Source organism: Anoplolepis gracilipes, chromosome 14, assembly GCF_047496725.1.
Source record: "Anoplolepis gracilipes chromosome 14, ASM4749672v1, whole genome shotgun sequence".
In the NCBI taxonomy this organism is placed as follows: Eukaryota; Metazoa; Arthropoda; class Insecta; order Hymenoptera; family Formicidae; genus Anoplolepis; species Anoplolepis gracilipes.
This window is the reverse complement of record NC_132983.1, coordinates 5,345,345-5,370,245: the sequence shown is the minus strand read 5'-3', so window position 1 is coordinate 5,370,245 and position 24,901 is coordinate 5,345,345. Positions and strand designations below refer to the sequence as shown.

Genomic DNA, 24,901 nt, shown 5'->3' with positions numbered 1-24,901 from the left:
CTCGAATAAATATATCAAAAAATTTCAGCGATTGGAAATAGACAAATTTATACATTTTATTATACAATTTTTTCTTTTATTAACACATAAATATATTTTATTTTTAATTAATTTATAATATTTTGGGAACATGTTAAATGTGTTTCTTTATTTTTAATAAACGTAATTTTCAAAAATTATAACATTATTTTTGAAGAAAATATAAACAATATTATATATATTTTAGCAATATATATATAATATACTTTTGCATAACAATTTTTTTTGTGTTGATTTGACATTTTGTTTGATTATCATGTTTTCAACGTCAGTCTCTTTCAAAGACACTCCTTAGTTAACTGGACTTATTAAATTAATGATACATAAATGCAAACACAAAATTTATCCTCATCTGATATTATTGCGTTGCAATTATAAGATAATGATTGTCGATACTTACTACTGAACTTTATTCTAGCTGAAATAATTATAATAAATTATAATAAATTAAGTTTGTTGATTAGTTAAAGGCTGTAAATCAAGATTTTATCATTTTTGATATTATATTTAACTCTTATGTGCTTTCTACCAAGTCTACAATTTATTAAAGAAAAAGAGAGATGAGACTTCTGAAAGAAAGTGACATAAGTATTTTCCTTCGATTTTAATAAGTACTGTATATGTTATCGGAATTAAGATAACATATAAATATATTGTTATTTATTCTTTTATTAAAATATCACCTTAAAAAATCGAATTATGTAACATCAAAGCAACTACACAATACACGTGTCATGTTTCTTATATTGAATATAATCTATTTCGAAATAGACTACTTGACCTATGACTATAATAACAAAAGTAGCAATAAGCGCCGTTTTGGCAAAGCTTTGAATTAATAAAGTATATATTAGAATGTCCAATCCCATACATTTTTTTTCATGAAAATTTAGGAAAAAAATATTTTTCTATATTTTTTTATATTGTTAATACAAATATTAATATTTTGACGTTAAAAAAAAAACTTTAACAAAAAATGTCTATTTTAAATCATTACTTTAAATCTCGAATCACATTTTCAAAGAGATCCATAATTATTTTTACTGTCTCAGATAAATAAGAATAAAAATATGTTATTTGGTCTTTCAACTCAAAATGTAATTCTCAATCGTTTGCTCCTCTTACGAAATAAGAGTCTGAGTGTGAGATTATTAATAACTCTTGCACTGGAAAACAACTATAAATATTAGATATTCAGATTTTTCTTGTCAGTCCACGGAACTTTGTTATAGCACAGGTATCTGGTCCAAGAAACTAAAAATTACATTTTAAATATTTGAGTGGTGTTTCAATGAACTATTACATCAGAGAATCTATCAGGTAATGAACAGTAGTTACATAAAATAAAATTTTATAACATTTTATTGCAAATTTTGAACACTAGTTAATAATATAACAATTAGTTTAAGCGTGTAATTTTTACATAAGATTTCTCAAATGTTATTAATTGTTAGCTTTGTTTAATTGTTATAATATTATTAAATATAATATTATTACATGCATAATATATTATTTTAACGGAAATATTTAACAATTAAATAAACAATAAAAACAAAGCAACCTAATTACAATCTGATAATTATACAGTTTCTATATATAGTATGAAAACATAATATGATAAGATAATAACTTTGATAAAAATCAAATAAAAATTTTCAAAATAAATAATTTTTTGTTTATAATAAAATTTAATTGATAAATTTATATATACATATTTAACGCATCGGTCTCACTTCAGGCAATTTTCAGTAATTAAATATAAGCATTAAATATTATACATCAATTATATCATATGGATTATTGTATAAATCGGCTCTAATGATCTAACGCAAACGTCTTTATTTTTATTATCGCTTTCATGACATTACAATCGGCTTCTATTAGTTTGTAATTTACTTTATTTATTTACCATAATAAGGAAATTATGATGGCGTATTAAAAATTTTTCTTTTATTTTGTTTGAAAATTTAATACGCGATTGATGTCCTTTTTAATTATTATGAAAAAATTCATCATGTCTTTATAGCTCCTTAAAGTTATTAACTGTAAAAGAATATACGATCAATGTATTTCTATGATTGTTCTAATTCTTCTCTCTCTCTCTCTCTCACTCACTTTCTGTTTACGATTAACATATTTATAATAACATAGATATACATTAACATATAGGATTACCAAATATAAAATAACATATTAGAATAACAAGGCATTTATTAATTTTGTCGTCAAATCTTTTATTTTGTCACATGTGTGATCAGGGAACAGGAAACTGAAGAGGATAAAGCTTAATTAAACAAGAACATCACCTCAAGAAAGAATGTTTATTACTATATTATTATTATTCGTGTTTATTTTATTAGTGTATAATTATTATGTGCATCATGGAAGAAACGGACGACTTATTAATCTTATACCAGGACCACCGGGTCTTCCGATTCTTGGCAATGTATTGCAAGGCATTGTTTCACGAGGCAAGTACATAAATTGTAATCTATCTACATTAATTGACAAAACACTCCGTCATTTATGCATAAAAATAAAAGTTAAATTCATAAATTGTCTTGGAACGTATACGTATATCTTAGTACGTTTCTTTGCAATATCCATTTGCAATCTATTTTCCTAATTATTATTAATCTGTTTTCAACGTAGAGTAAAAGTAAAGTAACAATGAAAATAATCCCCCAAACAAAATTAAAATTAAATCCTCAACAAATTTGTATTTATAATGTATTTTTCAGAAGAACACATGAAATTGTTGTTTAAACTGACTGACAACTATGATCCCATTTTTAAAGTCTGGGGTATCTTCATACCTGTTGTGTCTATCCGTCATCCAGATGATCTGGAGGTAATAAAAAAAATTCAATTCTTTATATTATAATTTAGTTTGATCTAAAAATCTTATGTTTCACAAGAAGATTTTTGCTGACAAAACAGTTTTCTAAAAGATGAAAGAGAGAAAGATCGATATTCATTCAAGACTAAATAAAAATTTGAAATTTGATATGATTAATAAATTATTTATGTATCTAAGACTAAATAATGTAATAAACTGATATTTCTCTCTTATTATATTTTCGATGATTTCAGACGATACTAAGCAGTATGAAGCACATCGAAAAAAGTCTTGGATATGATATGTTACATCCTTGGTTGGGAAGAGGTCTTCTCACAAGCACAGGTAACTTAATGACATTAACATATAAGCGTATATATTTTATTATTATAGTCTGTTATTGACCTGTCTCCATCACAGAAATACAAATAAAATATTACAATATATATATATATATATATATATATATATATATATATATATACAATAGATTACAATATTTTACAATTAAACGGTAAGCTTATAAAATTTTTTTGTTGTAAAAATTAATAAAAGAAATTTTTGCACGTGAGATCATATTAAAAGATAATTTCGCCATGGTTTATATATTTTCAAATAAATAGCAGCAATAGATATTTTAATGAAAGAAGATTCTCAATATAATCAAAAACCATCATGCGTAATTAATAAACATTTTATTAAATAATAGTTTATCTGCCAATCTATAAAGTTTTAATTATAAAAATAATAATTAAATTCACGTTAATACTTATAATTCTTTTTAGCATAAAAATTTTATAGGAAAAAATTTAAAGGGTTGTAAAGGAATTTTACGAAATATAATTTCACTTATAATTTTTTATTTCACAATTTTACGTCACATTGTTTTTGTTTTAGACGCTAAATGGCAAGCGCGGCGAAAGATATTAACACCTGCATTTCATTTTAACATATTGAATCAATTTGTTAATATCTTGATCGAAGAGGGCGATTGCATGACAAAATCTTTGAAGGATGTCGGAGGGACAGTTGTAAAAGATTTAATACCATTTATCAGTGAACATACGCTAAACGCGATATGCGGTAAGGCTTTTGTAAAATTTCTATTGTCTTGTGTATGTATTAGAATTTCATTCTAAATTGTCATAACTTGAGATAAGACAATAATTTATTCTTACACAAGCAGCGATACTGTAATGAAAATAGATAATTATCAAGTTTTTTATACTTAAAATACTTAAAGTACATGAAATCTTTAGCTTTATTAATCTTCAATCTATTTGCGATCATATAATAAACGCACTTGTAGAAACTACTATGGGCATCTCTTTGCAAAAATTCGGCGAGTTCCAACAACAATATCGAAATGCGATAGACGATATGATTGAACTGATAGTTTATAGGTAATTTATGGATATATTTATAGATTTATAGTAATTTATGAATACAGTAAATAATTGTGTAATACATCTTACTCTTTTAAGTTATTGTAGTTGCGATGCATCTATACATTTTGAAAAATGGATTAATTGTTTAATAGTCATGTAAAGGTAAAATATTAATGTCAGATGTCGCCGTCGCGTCGTGTAGTTTAAGCCGGCAATTCAAATATTTGCAATATTAATTAAAATATTTTGAACGCGCTTTGCCGAATGTTTCCATTCAAAATAAATATTGCAATTCATTAAACAAATCATTAAAGTATAAAAGTAAACAGAATGATATGTGTTATAAAATTTAAAGATAAATAATCAAAAATTAAACAAAAAATCTATACCTAAAAAATTACAATGTTTTCAGAAAACTTATGCATGTCGTTTTTCTCAGATTTTGTATTTTAAATTTTATCTGTGTTTTCTATCATCTATGATTACTTAATAATTACATAAAGCTTTCTCTAAGATTTTATGATGATTTTAAATAATGCAAGATTTTTATTTTATTAGCAACATTATTTGTTACAAAATTATATTATTGTTAAAATTATAAAATTTTATTAAATTTTTCGTATTATATACAGAACACTTAAGCCTTGGTTCCATAATGATTTGGTATTCTTATTGTCGTCAAAAGGAAGAAAGCAAAAAAAAGTTTTAAAAATATTACATGGATTTACGGAAAAAGTACGTTTTAAATCATGTTATTTTAATTTTTTAATCTCTCTTTTTTGTATAATATTACAATACATCTCATAATCTTCGTACTGCAAGATTACATGACTAATCAAAAATATTAATAATACATTATTAATATTTATAATACGATACAGTGTGCTATTGTTATTAAATATAAAAAAAACATTTTACAATGTAATACTGTATTTGTACGTGTATAGGTCATCGCGGAAAGAAAACTTTATCACGAACGCACCAATGGTCAGTATTTGAAAAATCTTGAAAGTGACAAAGAGACAGATGATGTCCAAGTGCTTGGTAGTACGTACGAGACCAGCTTGTAATATAATAAGTTTATTTGCGCAATTAAAAAAATAGTATTTGTACTAACGTACATACGTAATCACACGTAATGATGCAACATGTGTCTGCTGTGAAATAAAATTATTATTATTAGTAATAGAGTTTGATTTTCAAACAAAAACATTGTTATATAATTAAAGCGCGACATGCAAAAACAAAAGTGCTATTATGTTTTTTTTTTATGTTCTAGTTAGAAGAAAGCGGCTAGCCATGTTGGATCTTTTAATAGCAGAATCTCAAAAAGGTTTTTTAACTGATTTGGACATCCGAGAGGAAGTCGATACCTTTATGTTTGAGGTACGTATGTATGAATTAAAATTTTTTACATACATTATATAGAAGCGTATAATGATATATACATATTGAATGATTCGTAAGATAAGAGTGTAGCTTCAATTTTCTAGAAAATGAAATGTTATGGGATATGAAAACTATGCGCTTTGCATCTTATAACAAAGCTACGTAAAATTAATCTAATAATTATAGAAATAAATACAGAAATATTTAAACGTATTCCTATATATTAAATGCGAATGTTAAACCGTTTTTAACTCATTTTTTGTAAAATTGTGATTTCAGTCTTACGCTTTTATAAAACTTTCAATATAATAATGATTACAGGGTCATGATACAACAGCAATGGGTATAACATTTGCTTTATTATTATTAGCTGAACACAAAGATATCCAGGTACTTCTTCTCTAAATATTACAATATATTATTTAAATTTAGATTTTCGTTAAAAGTAGTAGAGACATATCGAGTTTCTATATTTCAAAAAAAATTTAACATCTTTAAAATAAATATGTATAAAATTCATTTTGATTTATTAAGAATTTATTTTATTATTGTATCTATGCACATAAAAATCAGAATATTAAAAAATACATTTTAACTAAATTATTATTAATGATACAGGAACGTGTGAGAACTGAAGTCGATACTGTGATGCAAGAAAACGGAGGAAAACTTACGATGAAATCGTTGCAAAATTTACCATATTTAGAGAGATGTTTAAAGGAAGCTTTACGTTTGTATCCCAGCGTGTTTTTAATGTCTCGAAAAACTGGGGAAGATGTAAAACTTCGTAATTAATCACTTTTTTGCTGCATATACAATATTTTTAAATATATATCACAGTAGACGAAGATTACTAAATATAAAATAAGTTTAATTTACTTCAACATTTAAAAAATACAATATTATATACATTTTATTCCTCAAAAGAATTTTTATATTTGTAAATATTAATATTTTGTAATATGCTTTTTAGAATCATATATCGTACCTGCTAAAACAATCTTACATCTTCATGTTTATGGAACTCACAGGGACCCCAATTTTTGGCCAAATCCAGATGTATTCGATCCGGATAGATTCTTGCCAGAGAGGATACAGAATCGTCATCCATATTCCTACATACCGTTCAGCGCAGGACCGAGGAATTGCATAGGTGAATTTATCGCAATTTTTTTTGTTTTGCCTCGTGTCGACAGTTTTTAATAGATTTCGAATTGCAGGTCAACGATTCGCTATGCTGGAATTAAAGGCTATGATAGCTCCTTTGGTGCACAATTTTTACTTGGAGCCGGTTGAGTATTTAAGGAATGTCCAATTAAAAAGCGATATAATAATTCGTCCTTCTCAACCGGTTCATGTAAGATTCGTCCCAATCAGAAACAAACAGTCGTTTGAAATTAACACGGATGCTGCATGAATATAAAAAGTTGATGCATTACAAAAATAGAATAAAATAATAAAAATATACATTTATATAGAATATTTTATAAGTTATATCCTGCTTGTATGTCTAAATTTATCGCGTGTAAAAATCTTGTATTGTTTTATCTGCAATCATAATGAAAATGTGTATACATTAAATATATATGTATTTTAAATATATATACATATATTAAATATACATGTATAAAGTTAATAAAACAATCGTTTTTCTGCATCTTATTCAATGAAGTAAAGAAAGAATGGAATTTTTTTGTTTGTAAACAAAAACTTGAATAGGCCTAATTTAAGTTGATTTTACTAAAAAAATATCTTGCAACTGTATAATCGCGAATAAAATATCAAAATTTATATATATTAGAGAGATGAGAACAATTAAGCTGGCAAAATTTCATTATAGTTGTAATGTAATTTCTGTAATCACATATATAGTAATAGCATGAACGATTAGCTTCCGGAATATTGGTGTGCAATGTATAAACTTTTTTACCCAAAAAATATTTAAATGTAGGAGTTTTTCACACAAATATAACTCAAAAGTATCTTTTACTAAAGAATTTAATAAAGGAGTTATATATTCGTGCTATATAAAATATAAAAAGTTACATGTTGCATAGAATTTTAACTCTTTTAATTTAATTTTTTTTTAATTAATATATAATACTTTGGGAACATGTTAAATGTGTTTCTTTATTTTTAATAAACGTAATTTTCAAAAGTTATTAACGTTATTTTTGAAGAAAATTTAAACAATATTATATATATTTTAGCAATATATACTTTTGCATAACAATTTTTTTTTTTGTGTTGATTTGACATTTTGTTTGATTATCATGTTTTCAACGTCAGTCTCTTTCAAAGACACTCCTTAGTTAACTGGACTTATTAAATTAATGATACATAAATGCAAACACAAAATTTATCCTCATCTGATATTATTGCGTTGCAATTATAAGATAATGATTGTCGATACTTACTACTGAACTTTATTCTAGCTGAAATAATTATAATAAATTATAATAAATTAAGTTTGTTGATTAGTTAAAGGCTGTAAATCAAGATTTTATCATTTTTGATATTATATTTAACTCTTATGTGCTTTCTACCAAGTCTACAATTTATTAAAGAAAAAGAGAGATGAGACTTCTGAAAAAAAATGACATAAGTATTTTCCTTCGATTTTAATAAGTACTGTATATGTTATCGGAATTAAAATAACATATAAATATATTGTTATTTATTCTTTTATTAAAATATCACCTTAAAAAATCGAATTATGTAACATCAAAGTAACTACACAACACACGTGTCATGTTTCTTATATTGAGTATAATCTATTTCGAAATAGACTACTTGACCTATCACTATAATAACAAAAGTAGCAATAAGCGCCGTTTTGGCGAAGCTTTGAATTAATAAAGTATATATTAGAATGTCCGATTTTATACATTTTTTTTCATGAAAATTTAGAAAATTAAATTTTTGTCTATATTTTAATTAAATATTTTTCTATATTTTTTTTATATTTTTAATACAGATATTAATATTTTGATTTTGAAAAAAAAAACTTAACAAAAAATGTCTATTTTAAATCATTACTTTAAATCTCGATTCACATTTTCAAAGGAATCCATAATCATTTTTACTGTCTCAGATAAATAAGAATAAAAATATGTTATTTGGTCTTTCAACTCAAAATGTAATTAATCTCAATCGTTTGCTCCTCTATATAAGAGTCTGAGTGTGAGATTATTAATGACTCTTGCACTGGAAAACAACTATAAATATTAGATATTCAGATTTTTCTTGTCAGTCCACGGAACTTTGTTATAGCACAGGTATCTGGTCCAAGAAACTAAAAATTACATTTTAAATATTTGAGTGGTGTTTCAATGAACTATTACATCAGAGAATCTATCAGGTAATGAACAGTAGTTACATAAAATAAAATTTTATAACATTTTATTGCAAATTTTGAACACTAGTTAATAATATTACAATTAGTTTAAGCGTGTGATTTTTTCATAAGGTTTCACTATTGTTATTAATTGTTATAATATTATTAAATATAATATTATTACATGCATAATATATTATTTTAACCGAAATATTTAACAATTAAGTAAACAATAAAAACAAAGCAACCTAATTACAATCTGATAATTATACAGTTTCTATATATAGTATGAAAACATAATATGATAAGATAATAACTTTGATAAAAATCAAATAAAAATTTTCAAAATAAATAAGTTTTTGTTTATAATAAAATTTAATTGATAAATTTATATATACATATTTAACGCATCGGTCTCACTTCAGGCAATTTTCAGTAATTAAATATAAGCAATAAATATTATACATCAATTATATCATATGGATTATTGTATAAATCGGCTCTAATGATCTAACGCAAACGTCTTTATTTTTATTATCGCTTTCATGACATTACAATCGGCTTCTATTAGTTTGTAATTTACTTTATTTATTTACCATAATAAGAAAATTATGATGGCGTATTAAAAATTTTTCTTTTATTTAGTTCGAAAATTTAATACGCGATTGATGTCCTTTTTAATTATTATAAAAAAATTCATCATGTCTTTATAGCTCCTTAAAGTTATTAACTGTGAAAGAATATACGATCAATGTATTTCTATGATTGTTCTAATTCTTCTCTCTCTCTCTCTCTCTCTTTCTTTCTCACTCACTCTCTGTTTACGATTAACATATTTATAATAACATAGATATACATTAACATATTGAATTACCAAATATAAAATAACATATTAGAATAACAAGGCATTTATTAATTTTGTCGTCAAATCTTTTATTTTGTCACATGTGTGATCAGGGAACAGGAAACTGAAGAGGATAAAGCTTAATTAAACAAGAACATCACCTCAAGAAAGAATGTTTATTACTATATTATTATTATTCGTGTTTATTTTATTAGTGTATAATTATTATGTGCATCATGGAAGAAACGGACGACTTATTAATCTTATACCAGGACCACCGGGTCTTCCGATTCTTGGCAATGTATTGCAAGGCATTGTTTCACGAGGCAAGTACATAAATTGTAATCTATCTACATTAATTGACAAAACACTTCGTCATTTATGCATAAAAATAAAAGTTAAATTCATAAATTGTCTTGGAACGTATACGTATATCTTAGTACGTTTCTTTGCAATATCCATTTGCAATCTATTTTCCTAATTATTATTAATCTGTTTTCAACGTAGAGTAAAAGTAAAGTAACAATGAAAATAATCTCCCAAACAAAATTAAAATTAAATCCTCAACAAATTTGTATTTATAATGTATTTTTCAGAAGAACACATGAAATTGTTGTTTAAACTGACTGACAACTATTATCCCATTTTTAAAGTCTGGGGTATCTTCATACCTGTTGTGTCTATCCGTCATCCAGATGATCTGGAGGTAATAAAAAAAATTCAATTCTTTATATTATAATTTAGTTTGATCTAAAAATCTTATGTTTCACAAGAAGATTTTTGCTGACAAAACAGTTTTCTAAAAGATGAAAGAGAGAAAGATCGATATTCATTCAAGACTAAATAAAAATTTGAAATTTGATATGATTAATAAATTATTTATGTATCTAAGACTAAATAATGTAATAAACTGATATTTCTCTCTTATCATATTTTCGATGATTTCAGACGATACTAAGCAATATGAAGCACATCGAAAAAAGTCTTGGATATGATATGTTACATCCTTGGTTGGGAAGAGGTCTTCTCACAAGCACAGGTAACTTAATGACATTAACATATAAGCGTATATACTTTATTATTATAGTCTGTTATTGACCTGTCTCCATCACAGAAATACAAATAAAATATTACAATATATATATATATATATATATATATATATATATATATATATATATATATACAATAGATTACAATAGAAATTTCTAGATTATTATTTTACAATTAAACGGTAAACTTATAAAATTTTTTTGTTGTAAAAATTAATAAAAAAAATTTTTGCACGTGAGATCATATTAAAAGATAATTTCGCCATGGTTTATATATTTTCAAATAAATAGCAGCAATAGATATTTTAATGAAAGAAGATTCTCAATATAATCAAAAACCATCATGCGTAATTAATAAATATTATATTAAATAATAGTTTATCTGCCAATCTATAAAGTTTTAATTATAAAAATAATAATTAAATTCACGTTAATACTTATAATTCTTTTTAGCATAAAAATTTTTTAGGAAAAAATTTAAAGGATTGTAAAGGAATTTTACGAAATATAATTTCACTTATAATTTTTTATTTCACAATTTTACGTCACATTGTTTTTGTTTTAGACGCTAAATGGCAAGCGCGGCGAAAGATATTAACACCTGCATTTCATTTTAACATATTGAATCAATTTGTTAATATCTTGATCGAAGAGGGCGATTGCATGACAAAATCTTTGAAGAATGTCGGAGGGACAGTTGTAAAAGATTTAATACCATTTATCAGTGAACATACGCTAAACGCGATATGCGGTAAGGCTTTTGTAAAATTTCTATTGTCTTGTGTATGTATTAGAATTTCATTCTAAATTGTCATAACTTGAGATAAGACAATAATTTATTCTTACACAAGCAGCGATACTGTAATGAAAATAGATAATTATCAAGTTTTTTATACTTAAAATACTTAAAGTACATGAAATCTTTAGCTTTAATAATCTTCAATCTATTTGCGATCATATAATAAACGCACTTGTAGAAACTACTATGGGCATCTCTTTGCAAAAATTCGGCGAGTTCCAACAACAATATCGAAATGCGATAGACGATATGATTGAACTGATAGTTTATAGGTAATTTATAGATATATTTATAGATTTATAGTAGATTTATAGATTTATAGTAATTTATGAATACAGTAAATAATTGTGTAATACATCTTACTCTTTTAAGTTATTGTAGTTGCGATGCATCTATACATTTTGAAAAATGGATTAATTGTTTAATAGTCATGTAAAGGTAAAATATTAATGTCAGATGTCGCCGTCGCGTCGTGTAGTTTAAGCCGGCAATTCAAATATTTGCAATATTAATTAAAATATTTTGAACGCGCTTTGCCGAATGTTTCCATTCAAAATAAATATTGCAATTCATTAAACAAATCATTAAAGTATAAAAGTAAACAGAATGATATGTGTTATAAAATTTAAAGATAAATAATCAAAAATTAAACAAAAAATCTATACCTAAAAAATTACAATGTTTTCAGAAAACTTATGCATGTCGTTTTTCTCAGATTTTGTATTTTAAATTTTATCTGTGTTTTCTATCATCTATGATTACTTAATAATTACATAAAGCTTTCTCTAAGATTTTATGATGATTTTAAATAATGCAAGATTTTTATTTTATTAGCAACATTATTTGTTACAAAATTATATTATTGTTAAAATTATAAAATTTTATTGAATTTTTCGTATTATATACAGAACACTTAAGCCTTGGTTCCATAATGATTTGGTATTCTTATTGTCGTCAAAAGGAAGAAAGCAAAAAAAAGTTTTAAAAATATTACATGGATTTACGGAAAAAGTACGTTTTAAATCATGTTATTTTAATTTTTTAATCTCTCTTTTTTGTATAATATTACAATACATCTCATAATCTTCGTACTGCAAGATTACATGACTAATCAAAAATATTAATAATACATTATTAATATTTATAATACGGTACAGTGTGCTATTGTTATTAAATATAAAAAAAACATTTTACAATGTAATACTGTATTTGTACGTGTATAGGTCATCGCGGAAAGAAAACTTTATCACGAACGCACCAATGGTCAGTATTTGAAAAATCTTGAAAGTGACAAAGAGACAGATGATGTCCAAGTGCTTGGTAGTACGTACGAGACCAGCTTGTAATATAATAAGTTTATTTGCGCAATTAAAAAAATAGTATTTGTACTAACGTACATACGTAATCACACGTAATGATGCAACATGTGTCTGCTGTGAAATAAAATTATTATTATTAGTAATAGAGTTTGATTTTCAAACAAAAACATTGTTATATAATTAAAGCGCGACATGCAAAAACAAAAGTGCTATTATGTTTTTTTTTTATGTTCTAGTTAGAAGAAAGCGGCTAGCCATGTTGGATCTTTTAATAGCAGAATCTCAAAAAGGTTTTTTAACTGATTTGGACATCCGAGAGGAAGTCGATACCTTTATGTTTGAGGTACGTATGTATGAATTAAAATTTTTTACATACATTATCTAGAAGCGTATAATGATATATACACATTGAATGATTCGTAAGATAAGAGTGTAGCTTCAATTTTCTAGAAAATGAAATGTTAAGGGATATGAAAACTATGCGCTTTGCATCTTATAACAAAGCTACGTAAAATTAATTAATAATTATAGAAATAAATACAGAAATATTTAAACGTATTCCTATATATTAAATGCGAATCTTAAACCGTTTTTAACTCATTTTTTGTAAAATTGTGATTTCAGTCTTACGCTTTTATAAAACTTTCAATATAATAATGATTACAGGGTCATGATACAATAGCAATGGGTATAACATTTGCTTTATTATTATTAGCTGAACACAAAGATATCCAGGTACTTCTTCTCTAAATATTACAATATATTATTTAAATTTAGATTTTCGTTCAAAGTAGTAGAGACATATCGAGTTTCTATATTTCAAAAAAAATTTAACATCTTTAAAATAAATATGTAAAAAATTCATTTTGATTTATTAAGAATTTATTTTATTATTGTATCTATGCACATAAAAATCAGAATATTAAAAAATACATTTTAACTAAATTATTATTAATAATACAGGAACGTGTGAGAATTGAAGTCGATACTGTGATGCAAGAAAACGGAGGAAAACTTACGATGAAATCGTTGCAAAATTTACCATATTTAGAGAGATGTTTAAAGGAAGCTTTACGTTTGTATCCCAGCGTGTTTTTAATGTCTCGAAAAACTGGGGAAGATGTAAAACTTCGTAATTAATCACTTTTTTGCTGCATATACAATATTTTTAAATATATCACAGTAGACGAAGATTACTAAATATAAAATAAGTTTAATTTACTTCAACATTTAAAAAATACAATATTATGTACATTTTATTCCTCAAAAGAATTCTTATATTTGTAAATATTAATATTTTGTATAATGCTTTTCAGAATCATATATCGTACCTGCTAAAACAATCTTACATCTTCATGTTTATGGAACTCACAGGGACCCCAATTTTTGGCCAAATCCAGATGTATTCGATCCGGATAGATTCTTGCCAGAGAGGATACAGAATCGTCATCCATATTCCTACATACCGTTCAGCGCAGGACCGAGAAATTGCATAGGTGAATTTATCGCAATTTTTTTTGTTTTGCTTCGTGTCGACAATTTTTAATAGATTTCGAATTGCAGGTCAACGATTCGCTATGCTGGAATTAAAAGCTATGGTAGCTCCTTTGGTGCATAAATTTTACTTGGAGCCGGTTGAGTATTTAAGGAATGTCCAATTAAAAAGCGATATAATAATTCGTCCTTCTCAACCGGTTCATGTAAGATTCGTTCCAATCAGAAACAAACAGTCGTTTGAAATTAACACGGATGCTGCATGAATATAAAAAGTTGATGCATTACAAAAATAGAATAAAATAATAAAAATATACATTTATATAGAATATTTTATATAAGTTATATCCTGCTTGTATGTCTAAATTTATCGCGTGTAATAATCTTGTATTGTTTTGTCTGCAATCATAATGAAAATGTGTATACATTAAATATATATGTATTTTAAATATATATACATATATTAAATATACATGTATAAAGTTAATAAAACAATCGTTTTTCTGCATCTTATTCAATGAAGTAAAGAAAGAATGGAATTTTTTTGTTTGCAAACAAAAACTTGGATAGGCCTAATTTAAGTTGATTTTACTAAAAAATATCTTGCAATTGTATAATCGCGAATAAAATATCAAAATTTATATATGTTAGAGAGATGAGAACAATTAAGCTGGCAAAATTTCATTATAGTTGTAATGTAATTTCTGTAATCACATATATGGTAATAGCATGAACGATTAGCTTCCGGAATATTGATGTGCAATGTATAAACTTTTTTACCCAAAAAGTATTTAAATGTAGGAGTTTTTCACACAATTATAACTCAAAAGTATCTTTTAATAAAGAATTTAATAAAGGAGTTGTATATTCGTGCTATATAAAATATAAAAAGTTACATGTTGCATAGAATTTTAACTCTTTTAATTATGGCATAGTTTAACTAATTTTTTCGAAATGTATTCATATTTTCATTTTATAAGAAAAATATTTTGATTTTATCGACAATTCTGAGATAATTATTTGATTTAATAAAATCTTTTTTTCTGAAAAATTTACTTACAAAAAAAATAATATTATAGTAATATGAAAATATAATACATTCTGATGGAAGATATTCATTTTAATGTAGAAATATTGCAGCACGTTCTTCTGTCCATATAAATGGATTCAAAGTAGAATGTACAAATATATTTCTTTTTTTATTCGCTGTAATTAATGGAACGTACAATTGATACGATTAATAATCCGAATCTAAATAGCAAGTAAACAAAGTAACTTTCTGTCGATTTTTCTGTAAGTAACTCTTAAGACGATCACAAGCGCGCGTCAGAAATGCGTCACTGTGTATATAGCTTCAATGACCCCGGAGGTCATAGTAGGCCCGTTGCTTCGTTCCTTCGTGCGCGAAGCGTATCACGTTATTGTACCCCGTATGAGTCATCGGGAGCGGTTTCCCAAGTGCAACGCGGTCGTGACACGTGTACCTGAGAGACCCATGAAAGGGTCCGCTGTGAAGACTTCTCCCTGTGTAGGTGCGCATCGTCGACGAACAGCTGTTCTCACAAATAAGTCCCGCATCCCTTCCTCCCTTCTCGCGTCCTGTCTTTTTTATTTCTTCACCCCGGGAAGCGAGTCACCCTTCGCGTCGGGACCTTCGTCTTTCAAACGTAGCTTTTCCTCGCAAGAACTTCACAGTCCGTCATTTGTATAGTACGCAATTTACAGAATTCAATGAAGAAAACGTTTAAATCTTTCCACACTTCTTCGAATGTATAAGTAATACAAAAATATTTCCTAAACGTCAATTTTCTATTAAAATTTATATACGCATGGTTTTTCGCAAAGGGCTTAATCGTATTTCTTATTGTCACTCAGAATCTACTCAGAAATCGTTCTTACAAAAAATTGAATTCACGAAAAATAATTCCGATTAATAAATTAATAACTCTATGAGATCTTAAGAATTTATAGATACGTTTAGAAGAGAGAGAAAGAGAGAGAGAGAGAGATAGTGAGGAAGAATCATATTTGAAGATTCCAGATTTATGTAGGGCCTGATATTTTGCACTCGATTTCGTGCGGGGGCCTAATTCGAAAACGTGCGTGACCAGCATGGCCTGGTCTCGTCCGGAATTATTCATCGTAGACAGGAAATGCAAATTCCATCATGTCCCCTCGTGCCATAGGACAGTGCTCTTTGACCCTGCTTCGATCTCTTTTACGAACAAGAGCTCTCACCTTTACGAAAATTTTATCATCGATCAGCTTTATATATATATAATATAAACTATATATTACTTTTTTTTTTTTTTTTTTTTTTTATATTAAATATTTAATATGAAAAATACTCTCTTTTTTTTCTCTCTTTGTTCGAATAAAAAAATTGTCAATTTCGCTCTTTTACCACCGTAACATTTTTCTTGCAATTTTTACGGTCAGTAATTCAGAGTTGAAAGAAAATGTCTCGGGGTCCCCTTGCTAGGAAGATCCCATAAAATTCCCGGCTGCGCCCATGGGCACCACGTGTATATGCCCATATTCTCTTTCTCTCTCTCTCTCTCTCTCTTTTTTTTCTCACAATGCCCACCCGGCGGTGGCGGGTTATCCTCCCCGCTCGCGCGCTCCGCAAATCTGCTCGTCCAGTTGCCTTCAGGATGCCACGTACAACGGTCGTCGCTGTCGGTTCGTGCGTGTCGGAAAACTAATTGCCGTTCGTTATCGTTATTGGAGAAAAATTGCACGCAATCGACATTTTCCCGCGAGTATCGCGCCGGAAGGAAACGAGTATCTTCCTCCCGCGGGAGGATGCACGCGTCATATACCGGGTGTTGCGAGTGGTACAAGTCTGCTTCAACGATTGGAGAACGTCTAGGTGGATAACGATTACCGTTTTGTTCTTCTTACCTATCTGCTGCAACAAGTTTTCTTTCTTCGGATACTTGGGGATTATTTTTTATTTTTTTTTTTTTTTTTTTTTTTTTGTAACTGGAATTTTTTTGTTTGAAATCATTTTTAATTGACGAGATACACTTATCGTGCACTCGGCTCACAAGTTGCAACACTGCAATTATATTTTTATAATTGCAGCCGTCTAAATTTTTCAAAAAATTTAACTAATTTAATTGTTTTTTCTCGCATTCAGCCTTATATTTTTTGCTCATTTTCAAATTTAAATTAGAAACGTTTTAATCGTATATATCAACGATTACGCATTTATCATAACACAACGTAACTTTGAATTCAATTTCTTCATGTGTAAAAACATTATTTATATTATACTATGTTTTTATTCTTTCCTCTGTTTTAAATTAAACGCACATCTTAAATGACATTTGCAAAGCGCGACTGTAAATTTAATGTCTTCCTCGCTTCAAATATGTGGGAAAGAGATCTATCGTATAAATTTACAATGTATATATATATACATTATTATGTTTTTCTCTCTCTCTCTCTCTCTCTCTCTCATTGTAACAAGATTCGGGCCGAAAGATCGCCGCACATGATCCCCGCGCGTGAATGAATTGAATCGAGGGAGCGTATTTTATCAGGCGGCGCGCGGTTGCGTAAACGAGCATTAAAAAACGTGACCTCAAAAGAAAAAAAAAAAAGCCACAGCCTATCATTGGGAGTCGCGCGTTGATTCGGTCGCAAGGAAAATAAACTAAAATGCGTGCACGTGATGAGTCATCCTAACAATGCGCTTCGACCACTTCTCTCTCTCTCTCTCTCTCTCTCTCTTTACTCTGAACGACTGACCCCTATCGTACTAATCAGAAATTATAATGGCAAATTCGACGCTACAAACAGCTCGGACTTTTTTTACACACAGAGCGTCCTAAGAAATTCGATATTAATTTTAATCGTAAGAAAAATTGATTTTCTTTGTTGCGAGTCTGGAGTTTTCTTGGCAGCAAAGTTTATTTATTGAAACTTTTCGTATATTTATATTAGAAACTTCTTTGTTCTTCTGAAATTAAAAAATATTCTGCGAAATTACAGTTCGTTTAACGTTTAATTCCATCAACAAAGTTTATTAATTAATTATTTTTATTTAATCAAAATTTGGAAATTTAATGCGCGGTACATCTTGCTCCGAAGTAAATGTCACGAGATTGATTATTCTCAGGAATTGCGTTTATTTTTCAAATTTTTTTTTCTATTTTTTTGTAAGCCTGAAACAACTGGAATAACAAACTGCATGCGTTAAAAATTTCTATCTAAGAATGAATTAATAATTTTATACAAACCGGATTAAATAATCCATAAATTGTAATGTTTAATTTATAGAAAAAGCTTGTACATACATAATCTAAAAGGAGTTAAAAATAGAGTGTCACAAATATATTATAATTTTATTTAAAACTATTGTTAAATTTATTGTAAAATAATATAGACAAAGAATATATAATTTTATAAATTTTCATGTGGGTGAATAATTTTGCCTTCAAATATACAACTGTCGAGTCTTAATCGCACTTAATACGGTATGGAACACACGTGGAACAGATGCGCGCGATTTGTACGAAACGTCTGGCTGCATTTCCTGGGGAGAATTCTGACTGATTCAATAGGGACGACGGTTAAGAAAGGACAGAAAAAAAAAAAAAACATCGGTGCTAGATCAACAGACGGATAACGAATCGGATGAATTCCTTTTGATCGTTTGGTTGAAAATTTATCAGAGCGAGAGAAAAAGAGAAAGATTCCGCTTTGTTCCATTTTTTTAGAAATAATCTTTATCGAGTTTCACGATTAATGCGTGTCTATATATTAGGTGCAAGCTTCCTTTATAAATTAAACATTATGATTTCATTGATTACTCGATCCGTTTTGTATAACATTATTAATTCATTCTTTCATCGGATATGTAATATAAAATAATATACTTAAGCTTTGAAAATTTTTTTCTACAAAGGAATGTCGTTTAAAAATATTTTTGAAAATATTCTTCCTATCGATATATTAAATATAATTATTTAGAAAAAAATAGTAATTGTTATCGATGCTAAACAAAAATTATACACAGCATATCAGAGAGAAAGAACATGTAGTTGCTCTTCAGCTTAAGTAAAATAATATATTTAAGCTTTGAAAATTTTTTTCTACAAAGGAATGTCGTTTAAAAATATTTTTGAAAATATTCTTCCTATCGATATATTAAATATAATTATTTAGAAAAAGATAGTAATTGTTATCGATGCTAAAAAAAATTATACACAGCATATCAGAGAGAAAGAACACGTAGTTGCTCTTCAGGATAAACTCTCGAAGATGATATCTCGGTCTATCCGCCCCTTCCTGTTTCCTTTTCAGCTTGGCTAATCTCTAGACCACAACATCCTGTGGGTGGAATGTATCATGTTTGTTATAAAGTTCTCCATTCGAACTTGGAAATCGTCAGTCTGCGTCTTCCGTTACTCGCGACACTTTTCCGCAAATGTCCTCTCTCTCTCTGATCCAGAAAATTGTGATAATTTCAAGTAATATTAATTGAAGTGCGCTTCGCATAATCTAACAGTAAAGTATGACTATAAAGTGTTTTGCTTGAAGAGTGGAATTTTTATTCGAGATAAAAAGGACGTTCTTTCTCCCTCTTTTTCCTTCTCTAGTGAACGTAATTATATTATATATCATTATTAAAATATTTTTACGATAACCTTTTAAAAAGAAAACTAAATTCGTAAAGAATGTATAAAATTATTCTTGAAATATTCGATATGTATCTTTTGCAAAAATTATAAAAATAATATTCTTGAACTGTGAAGCATAAGAAGATATATGTTAATGAAAGAAAACATTATCGCCTGTGATAATGTTTATAATATCATGTAAAATTCTTACGTAAAATATAAATATGCATAATTTTTTTTTAATTTTTATAGTGTGAAGCAGTGCGTCAACAGCCAAGATTTTATTGTATTGGGATGACGACAAAGCCACGCTGACAATCAGCATTCTTGACAAGTCTTTCATGTACATACCAGAATTAGACACGCCTGTCATTGTGCGCAAACGGTACAGACACGATTTTTCGACTGTGCTTTGTGAACCCCATTAGCCTTGTTTCCGCTAATCTGACTTTTTTTTTTCTTCAGATCATTGACAACGGATACCGAAGTAGAGGATTTATTACCCGTGCAACCGTAAAGATAATTTGCTTGCGCGATCTTAATAATCTTATTAGATTATTAAGATAGATCTAATCTTATTTTTTTTCTTTAATTAAATTCAATCTTATTATTATCATCGTTTAATCTTTGTCGAGTTGCAAAAATTCTTAGGAAAATAATGGTTTTCAATCTCTTGAGATAAACGATCAAAAATAAGTCCGAAATAAGATTGAAATAAATCTAATCTGACTTGAGTGTTTTTGTTACATTACTAAAGCTGAGATCTGTCAATATTTACATCGTCTTTTCTTCGATATATTAGTTGACAAAATCGATGATAAATGTATCGACAAGGTCTTTGATGTTCTCCCGTATTACGAAAGAAGAAGACACCAAGATATTGGCGGACGATTACGTTGCGGCTCTTCATCGGGCACTTTGCTTTTTTAAATGCCAGCTGCCTTTTGAAGGGCACCACTGTGGTCGATCGTATTCATCCATGGAAAATTATATGACCGCCTATATTTTATATTAAATATTAATTACTCAAGTACAATCACAACATTTTTCTTTTTCGATCGAATGTCTCTTATTTTTCTGTTAAATTAAAATTGGTTAAAAATCAGAAAAATTGTATTTTTGTATATAATGTGCATTCTCTCTCTCTCTCTCTCTCTCTCTCTCTCTCTCCCACTCAGTCATAAATTAATAAAATATTTTTTAACAATATTCTATTCTAATCTATATTTCGATATTTTTGTAATCTCCACGATTCACAAAGATATTTCGACTATCAGTACTACCTTCAAATATAAATATAATAATTCTATGGTAAGTTTTGTAAAATATTCGCTGAAAAAAGTCTCTTCCTATAGCGGACAGTATTTTTTATTAAATTGTTTGATACACATTCATATTGGTGCGACATAACAATTCATGTAGGAGTGTTAATCAATGTTTTCTCGTGAAAATCAGAGTTCGTGTTATTGAATTCGATTCGTGTTATGATTTATCTATGCACGATTTTATAAATTGTAACAATTTTGCAACGTGTCAATTATCATGTTGCTTTTGTATGATTATATATACTTGTCATGAATCTTTTAATCACGATTCTAAATCGTCTTATTTCATTCTCTCATTATAACGAACTCTTAGTAATTACACAAGTTTCAGCAATTTGCATACACATACACATTTCTTTCATAAAAATGTAACTATACTAATGTGATAAATATTAATTATTCTACTTTGCCTGTAGATCAATGTATATAGCTAGCTATGCACTGCTTAACTTTGATGTGTGTGTGTGACAATGATATTAATATATATATATATATTTATATATATATATATATATATATAACATATATAAAGATATATAATAGATTCAGGTAACTCTTTAAGAATATTACTAAATAATATCTAACAGTAAGATAAAACAACGTAATTTGATTTGTTTATGAGAATGAATGATTACCAAGTTAAGATTCTGTGCATATTGATATACACAAATTAATGTTAATTTATAGAGCGATTAGCTCCAAATTTGTTTTTTATTGCTGCAGATTTGCATTCCCGTTGCACTTAGATATAGCGTAAAATATGATTTTTTTTTTTTGTCTTCTCTACACAATGACTGACTATCAATATCTCTCTCATTTATTCTTCTTTGTACAAATCACAGATTTTTATAGACAATTCAGGCTGTTCTTAAAACCTGTCGCACAGGTTCGGAACACAAGCACAGCTTATTTTTCTTTTTTTTTTTTTTTCAGCTAAAAATATGATACGCGACTTCAACGTATACTTGTTTAAAATTTGTCCTTTATAAAAAATCAGTCTCATTGTCTATAAGATCGCGTTAGTGTCGAGTCTTTCTACACACCTATGTACACCACTAATGGCAAGGATAGCGATGATGATTAATTAACTGTTAGAAAGAATCGAACACTTTTCGAGATTCACTCGTAAATTTACTAATTTTCTTATCGCTTATCAATCAGATCTTAAGTACATGCACGTACAAAATTTTGATAACAAATCCGAGAAAATATAGTTTACTATATAAATATCAAAATTAATTAGAAATAATTAATAGAAACTGAGAGATATAAATATACGATCAATTAACAAAAGCTAAATATATAATTGCTAATGGTATTTATTCCAAGTTGTTTTTGCGGCTTTACATAAATATTGTAAAATATTTTATCTCACTCTCTTCTTCTCCTCTCTTCAGCAACAATATTTACGAATCTCATAAAACGTTACTGAAGGATCAGATGAAATTAAATACACCATATGACGTGTACCAAAAGTTCGTCTATAGGATTGCGAAAGAATACGCGATCTCGTTCTAATACTGCTCTCAAATATCAAAATAAATTACATTCACCCTGTTCCTCCATGCAACACGTGCTTAAAATTCGCTTAATCTAAATTAACTACGTTCGCGTATTCTTCGTCTAGAGACAAACTAGAAGGATTTGGAATCCGATCATAGGTCACGATGTATGTGTATTGAGAAGATCCAATACCTAAAGTATACTAATTAACATTAAAATATATAATATATAATTAAAATGTGGAAATTTGGGAATTTGATTGTCAAAATTTATATTATAATTTTTAAATTTATATTATAATTTTCAAATAAAAATTACATATTTTTAAAATAAAAATTTGGCCATATATTTTTTATTCACAATAAAAATATTATAAATATTTAATTATTTAGTCCAAATATTAGCTGAAATATAGTAATTCGTTTCGAAACTTTGATTTCGACGTTTATCTTCCGTTTTTTTTTTTATATGACAAGTATATGACATACATACATGTATATATACATGTCAGAGGTATTGGATTTTCCTGGAAGGACTTTGTATAATTGAAAGCCGCGTTTGTCTTATAAAAAAAAAAAAAGAAAGAAAACGTCTCACAAATATACAAATCTTCATTCGTCGCAGAATGCGCTATCGATATCCAGAACCACGTTGAACGAAATTATCAGACATTCTCTCGACGGTAAAACATTCTTATGATTAAGCGTCTCGTAAAGTTTCAAGTGAGAACCATTAAAAAAAAATGTTTACAATAATACGTAAAATTCTTAGTTGTTCTGCACAGATTTGCCGGAACTGATTAGGATCCTTAAGATCGTGAGCTTATCGGGGAATTCATGTTTAACGTTTATCTCATTATATAGCTCGTTATCTCATTATACTAATATGAACCAAACATCCCCTCTGATAAATTGGAACGGACTATCTTTACTATTATGTAAGACTGAAGCGATCAATGAAACTAAAGAGAGAGATGAAATAACGTATTTCATGTAAATTAGAATAATTTGTTTAATTAGTATAATTAAAAGCTTCTTATAATATTCTATAATGATTTTTAATATTATAAAAACAATTAGTGGCCAAGTATGCGTATCGTAGTATCTGCTAGTACAATTCTCGTCTTTGTTACATTTTCAATAGTGAATTTTGTTCTTCCACCTTTTCCTACTAATCTGCCGATTGCTCTAGACTTATGATCACCTTTTATTTGTCTAACATCTTGCATTTCCTGCGATTTCACAAAACGGTCATCCAGTCGTAGTAAAGCTAAAGCATCCTTTACTTCAAATAAATTCATAAATAAATGCTTTCACAAAATCTGTTGCTTTTTGGAGATACGACTCGGAGAATTTATCATATTTCATATGATCAGTGCAATATCAACATATAATTCATAATATCAATGGATGATTCGCAATGCAGATTCGTATTAAAATTTAATCATCATTTAAATCGTCAATAGTGTCGTAATTACAAAAACTAAAATATTTAATTAAATTTCTCTTTCTCTCAAGCTTCACGTACGATCGCACGAGGAAAAAGTAGAATAAAACCGGGAAAAGTCTCAAATTCGGGTACTTGTTTGTCACTGCAAAAAGTTTAACATTTTAAACTAATAAATAAAAGCACATAGTACCCTGTCTAAAATTTAATAAAACCATCATTATTTAATTATATTCCAATTTTATAATCCAATATAAAATTATTTTGTAAAGAAGTAACTCGAACTTAACGTGTTGTTAGAAATAATTTTATTGTTATTAATAATACATTTCTTTTATTATAATTTTTGTAGAGGGGAAATAAATTATATAGATATAATATTATTATGGAGATATATCTATAATATTATTTCCCCGCTTCTAAGATTATAAAAGCAATTTATTATTAATAGCAATAAAATTGTTTTATTTTATATATATATATATATATATATCTAT

At 27.4% G+C, this 24,901-nt stretch overlaps 2 protein-coding genes and 1 long non-coding RNA gene across 3 annotated transcripts; all 3 read left to right on the top strand.

The window, feature by feature from the left end:
- Window positions 1–1,226: 1,226 nt before the first annotated feature.
- On the top strand, window positions 1,227–7,157 carry LOC140672993 (cytochrome P450 4C1-like). The gene is made up of 13 exons (XM_072905531.1): window positions 1,227–1,359; window positions 2,298–2,510; window positions 2,781–2,890; window positions 3,133–3,223; window positions 3,776–3,961; window positions 4,188–4,281; window positions 4,899–5,001; window positions 5,214–5,313; window positions 5,546–5,652; window positions 5,977–6,045; window positions 6,274–6,442; window positions 6,629–6,808; window positions 6,876–7,157. The coding sequence occupies exons 2-13, from the start codon at window positions 2,357–2,359 to the stop codon at window positions 7,070–7,072; spliced, it is 1,560 nt and encodes a 519-aa protein (XP_072761632.1). The 5' UTR covers window positions 1,227–1,359; window positions 2,298–2,356; the 3' UTR covers window positions 7,073–7,157.
- Window positions 7,158–8,889: 1,732 nt separating this feature from the next.
- LOC140672992 (cytochrome P450 4C1-like) lies at window positions 8,890–14,887 on the top strand. The gene is made up of 13 exons (XM_072905530.1): window positions 8,890–9,016; window positions 9,950–10,162; window positions 10,433–10,542; window positions 10,785–10,875; window positions 11,454–11,639; window positions 11,866–11,959; window positions 12,596–12,698; window positions 12,911–13,010; window positions 13,243–13,349; window positions 13,673–13,741; window positions 13,970–14,138; window positions 14,323–14,502; window positions 14,570–14,887. The coding sequence occupies exons 2-13, from the start codon at window positions 10,009–10,011 to the stop codon at window positions 14,764–14,766; spliced, it is 1,560 nt and encodes a 519-aa protein (XP_072761631.1). The 5' UTR covers window positions 8,890–9,016; window positions 9,950–10,008; the 3' UTR covers window positions 14,767–14,887.
- A 2,604-nt stretch (window positions 14,888–17,491) lies between these two features.
- Window positions 17,492–23,620, top strand: LOC140673006 (uncharacterized). Its single transcript, XR_012047981.1, has 3 exons — window positions 17,492–20,114; window positions 20,383–20,515; window positions 20,596–23,620. It is a non-coding gene; the product is annotated as an uncharacterized lncRNA (long non-coding RNA).
- The last annotated feature ends 1,281 nt before the right edge of the window (window positions 23,621–24,901 follow it).

Coding starts and splice junctions, on each gene's coding strand:
- LOC140672992 (XM_072905530.1), top strand. CDS start 10,009: ATGTTTATTACTATATTATTATTATTCGTGTTTATTTTATTAGTGTAT. Junction 10,876..11,453: donor AGGTCTTCTCACAAGCACAG/GTAACTTAATGA, acceptor TTTTTGTTTTAG/ACGCTAAATGGCAAGCGCGG. Junction 11,960..12,595: donor ATTGAACTGATAGTTTATAG/GTAATTTATAGA, acceptor TATTATATACAG/AACACTTAAGCCTTGGTTCC.
- LOC140672993 (XM_072905531.1), top strand. CDS start 2,357: ATGTTTATTACTATATTATTATTATTCGTGTTTATTTTATTAGTGTAT. Junction 2,891..3,132: donor GTCATCCAGATGATCTGGAG/GTAATAAAAAAA, acceptor CGATGATTTCAG/ACGATACTAAGCAGTATGAA. Junction 3,224..3,775: donor AGGTCTTCTCACAAGCACAG/GTAACTTAATGA, acceptor TTTTTGTTTTAG/ACGCTAAATGGCAAGCGCGG.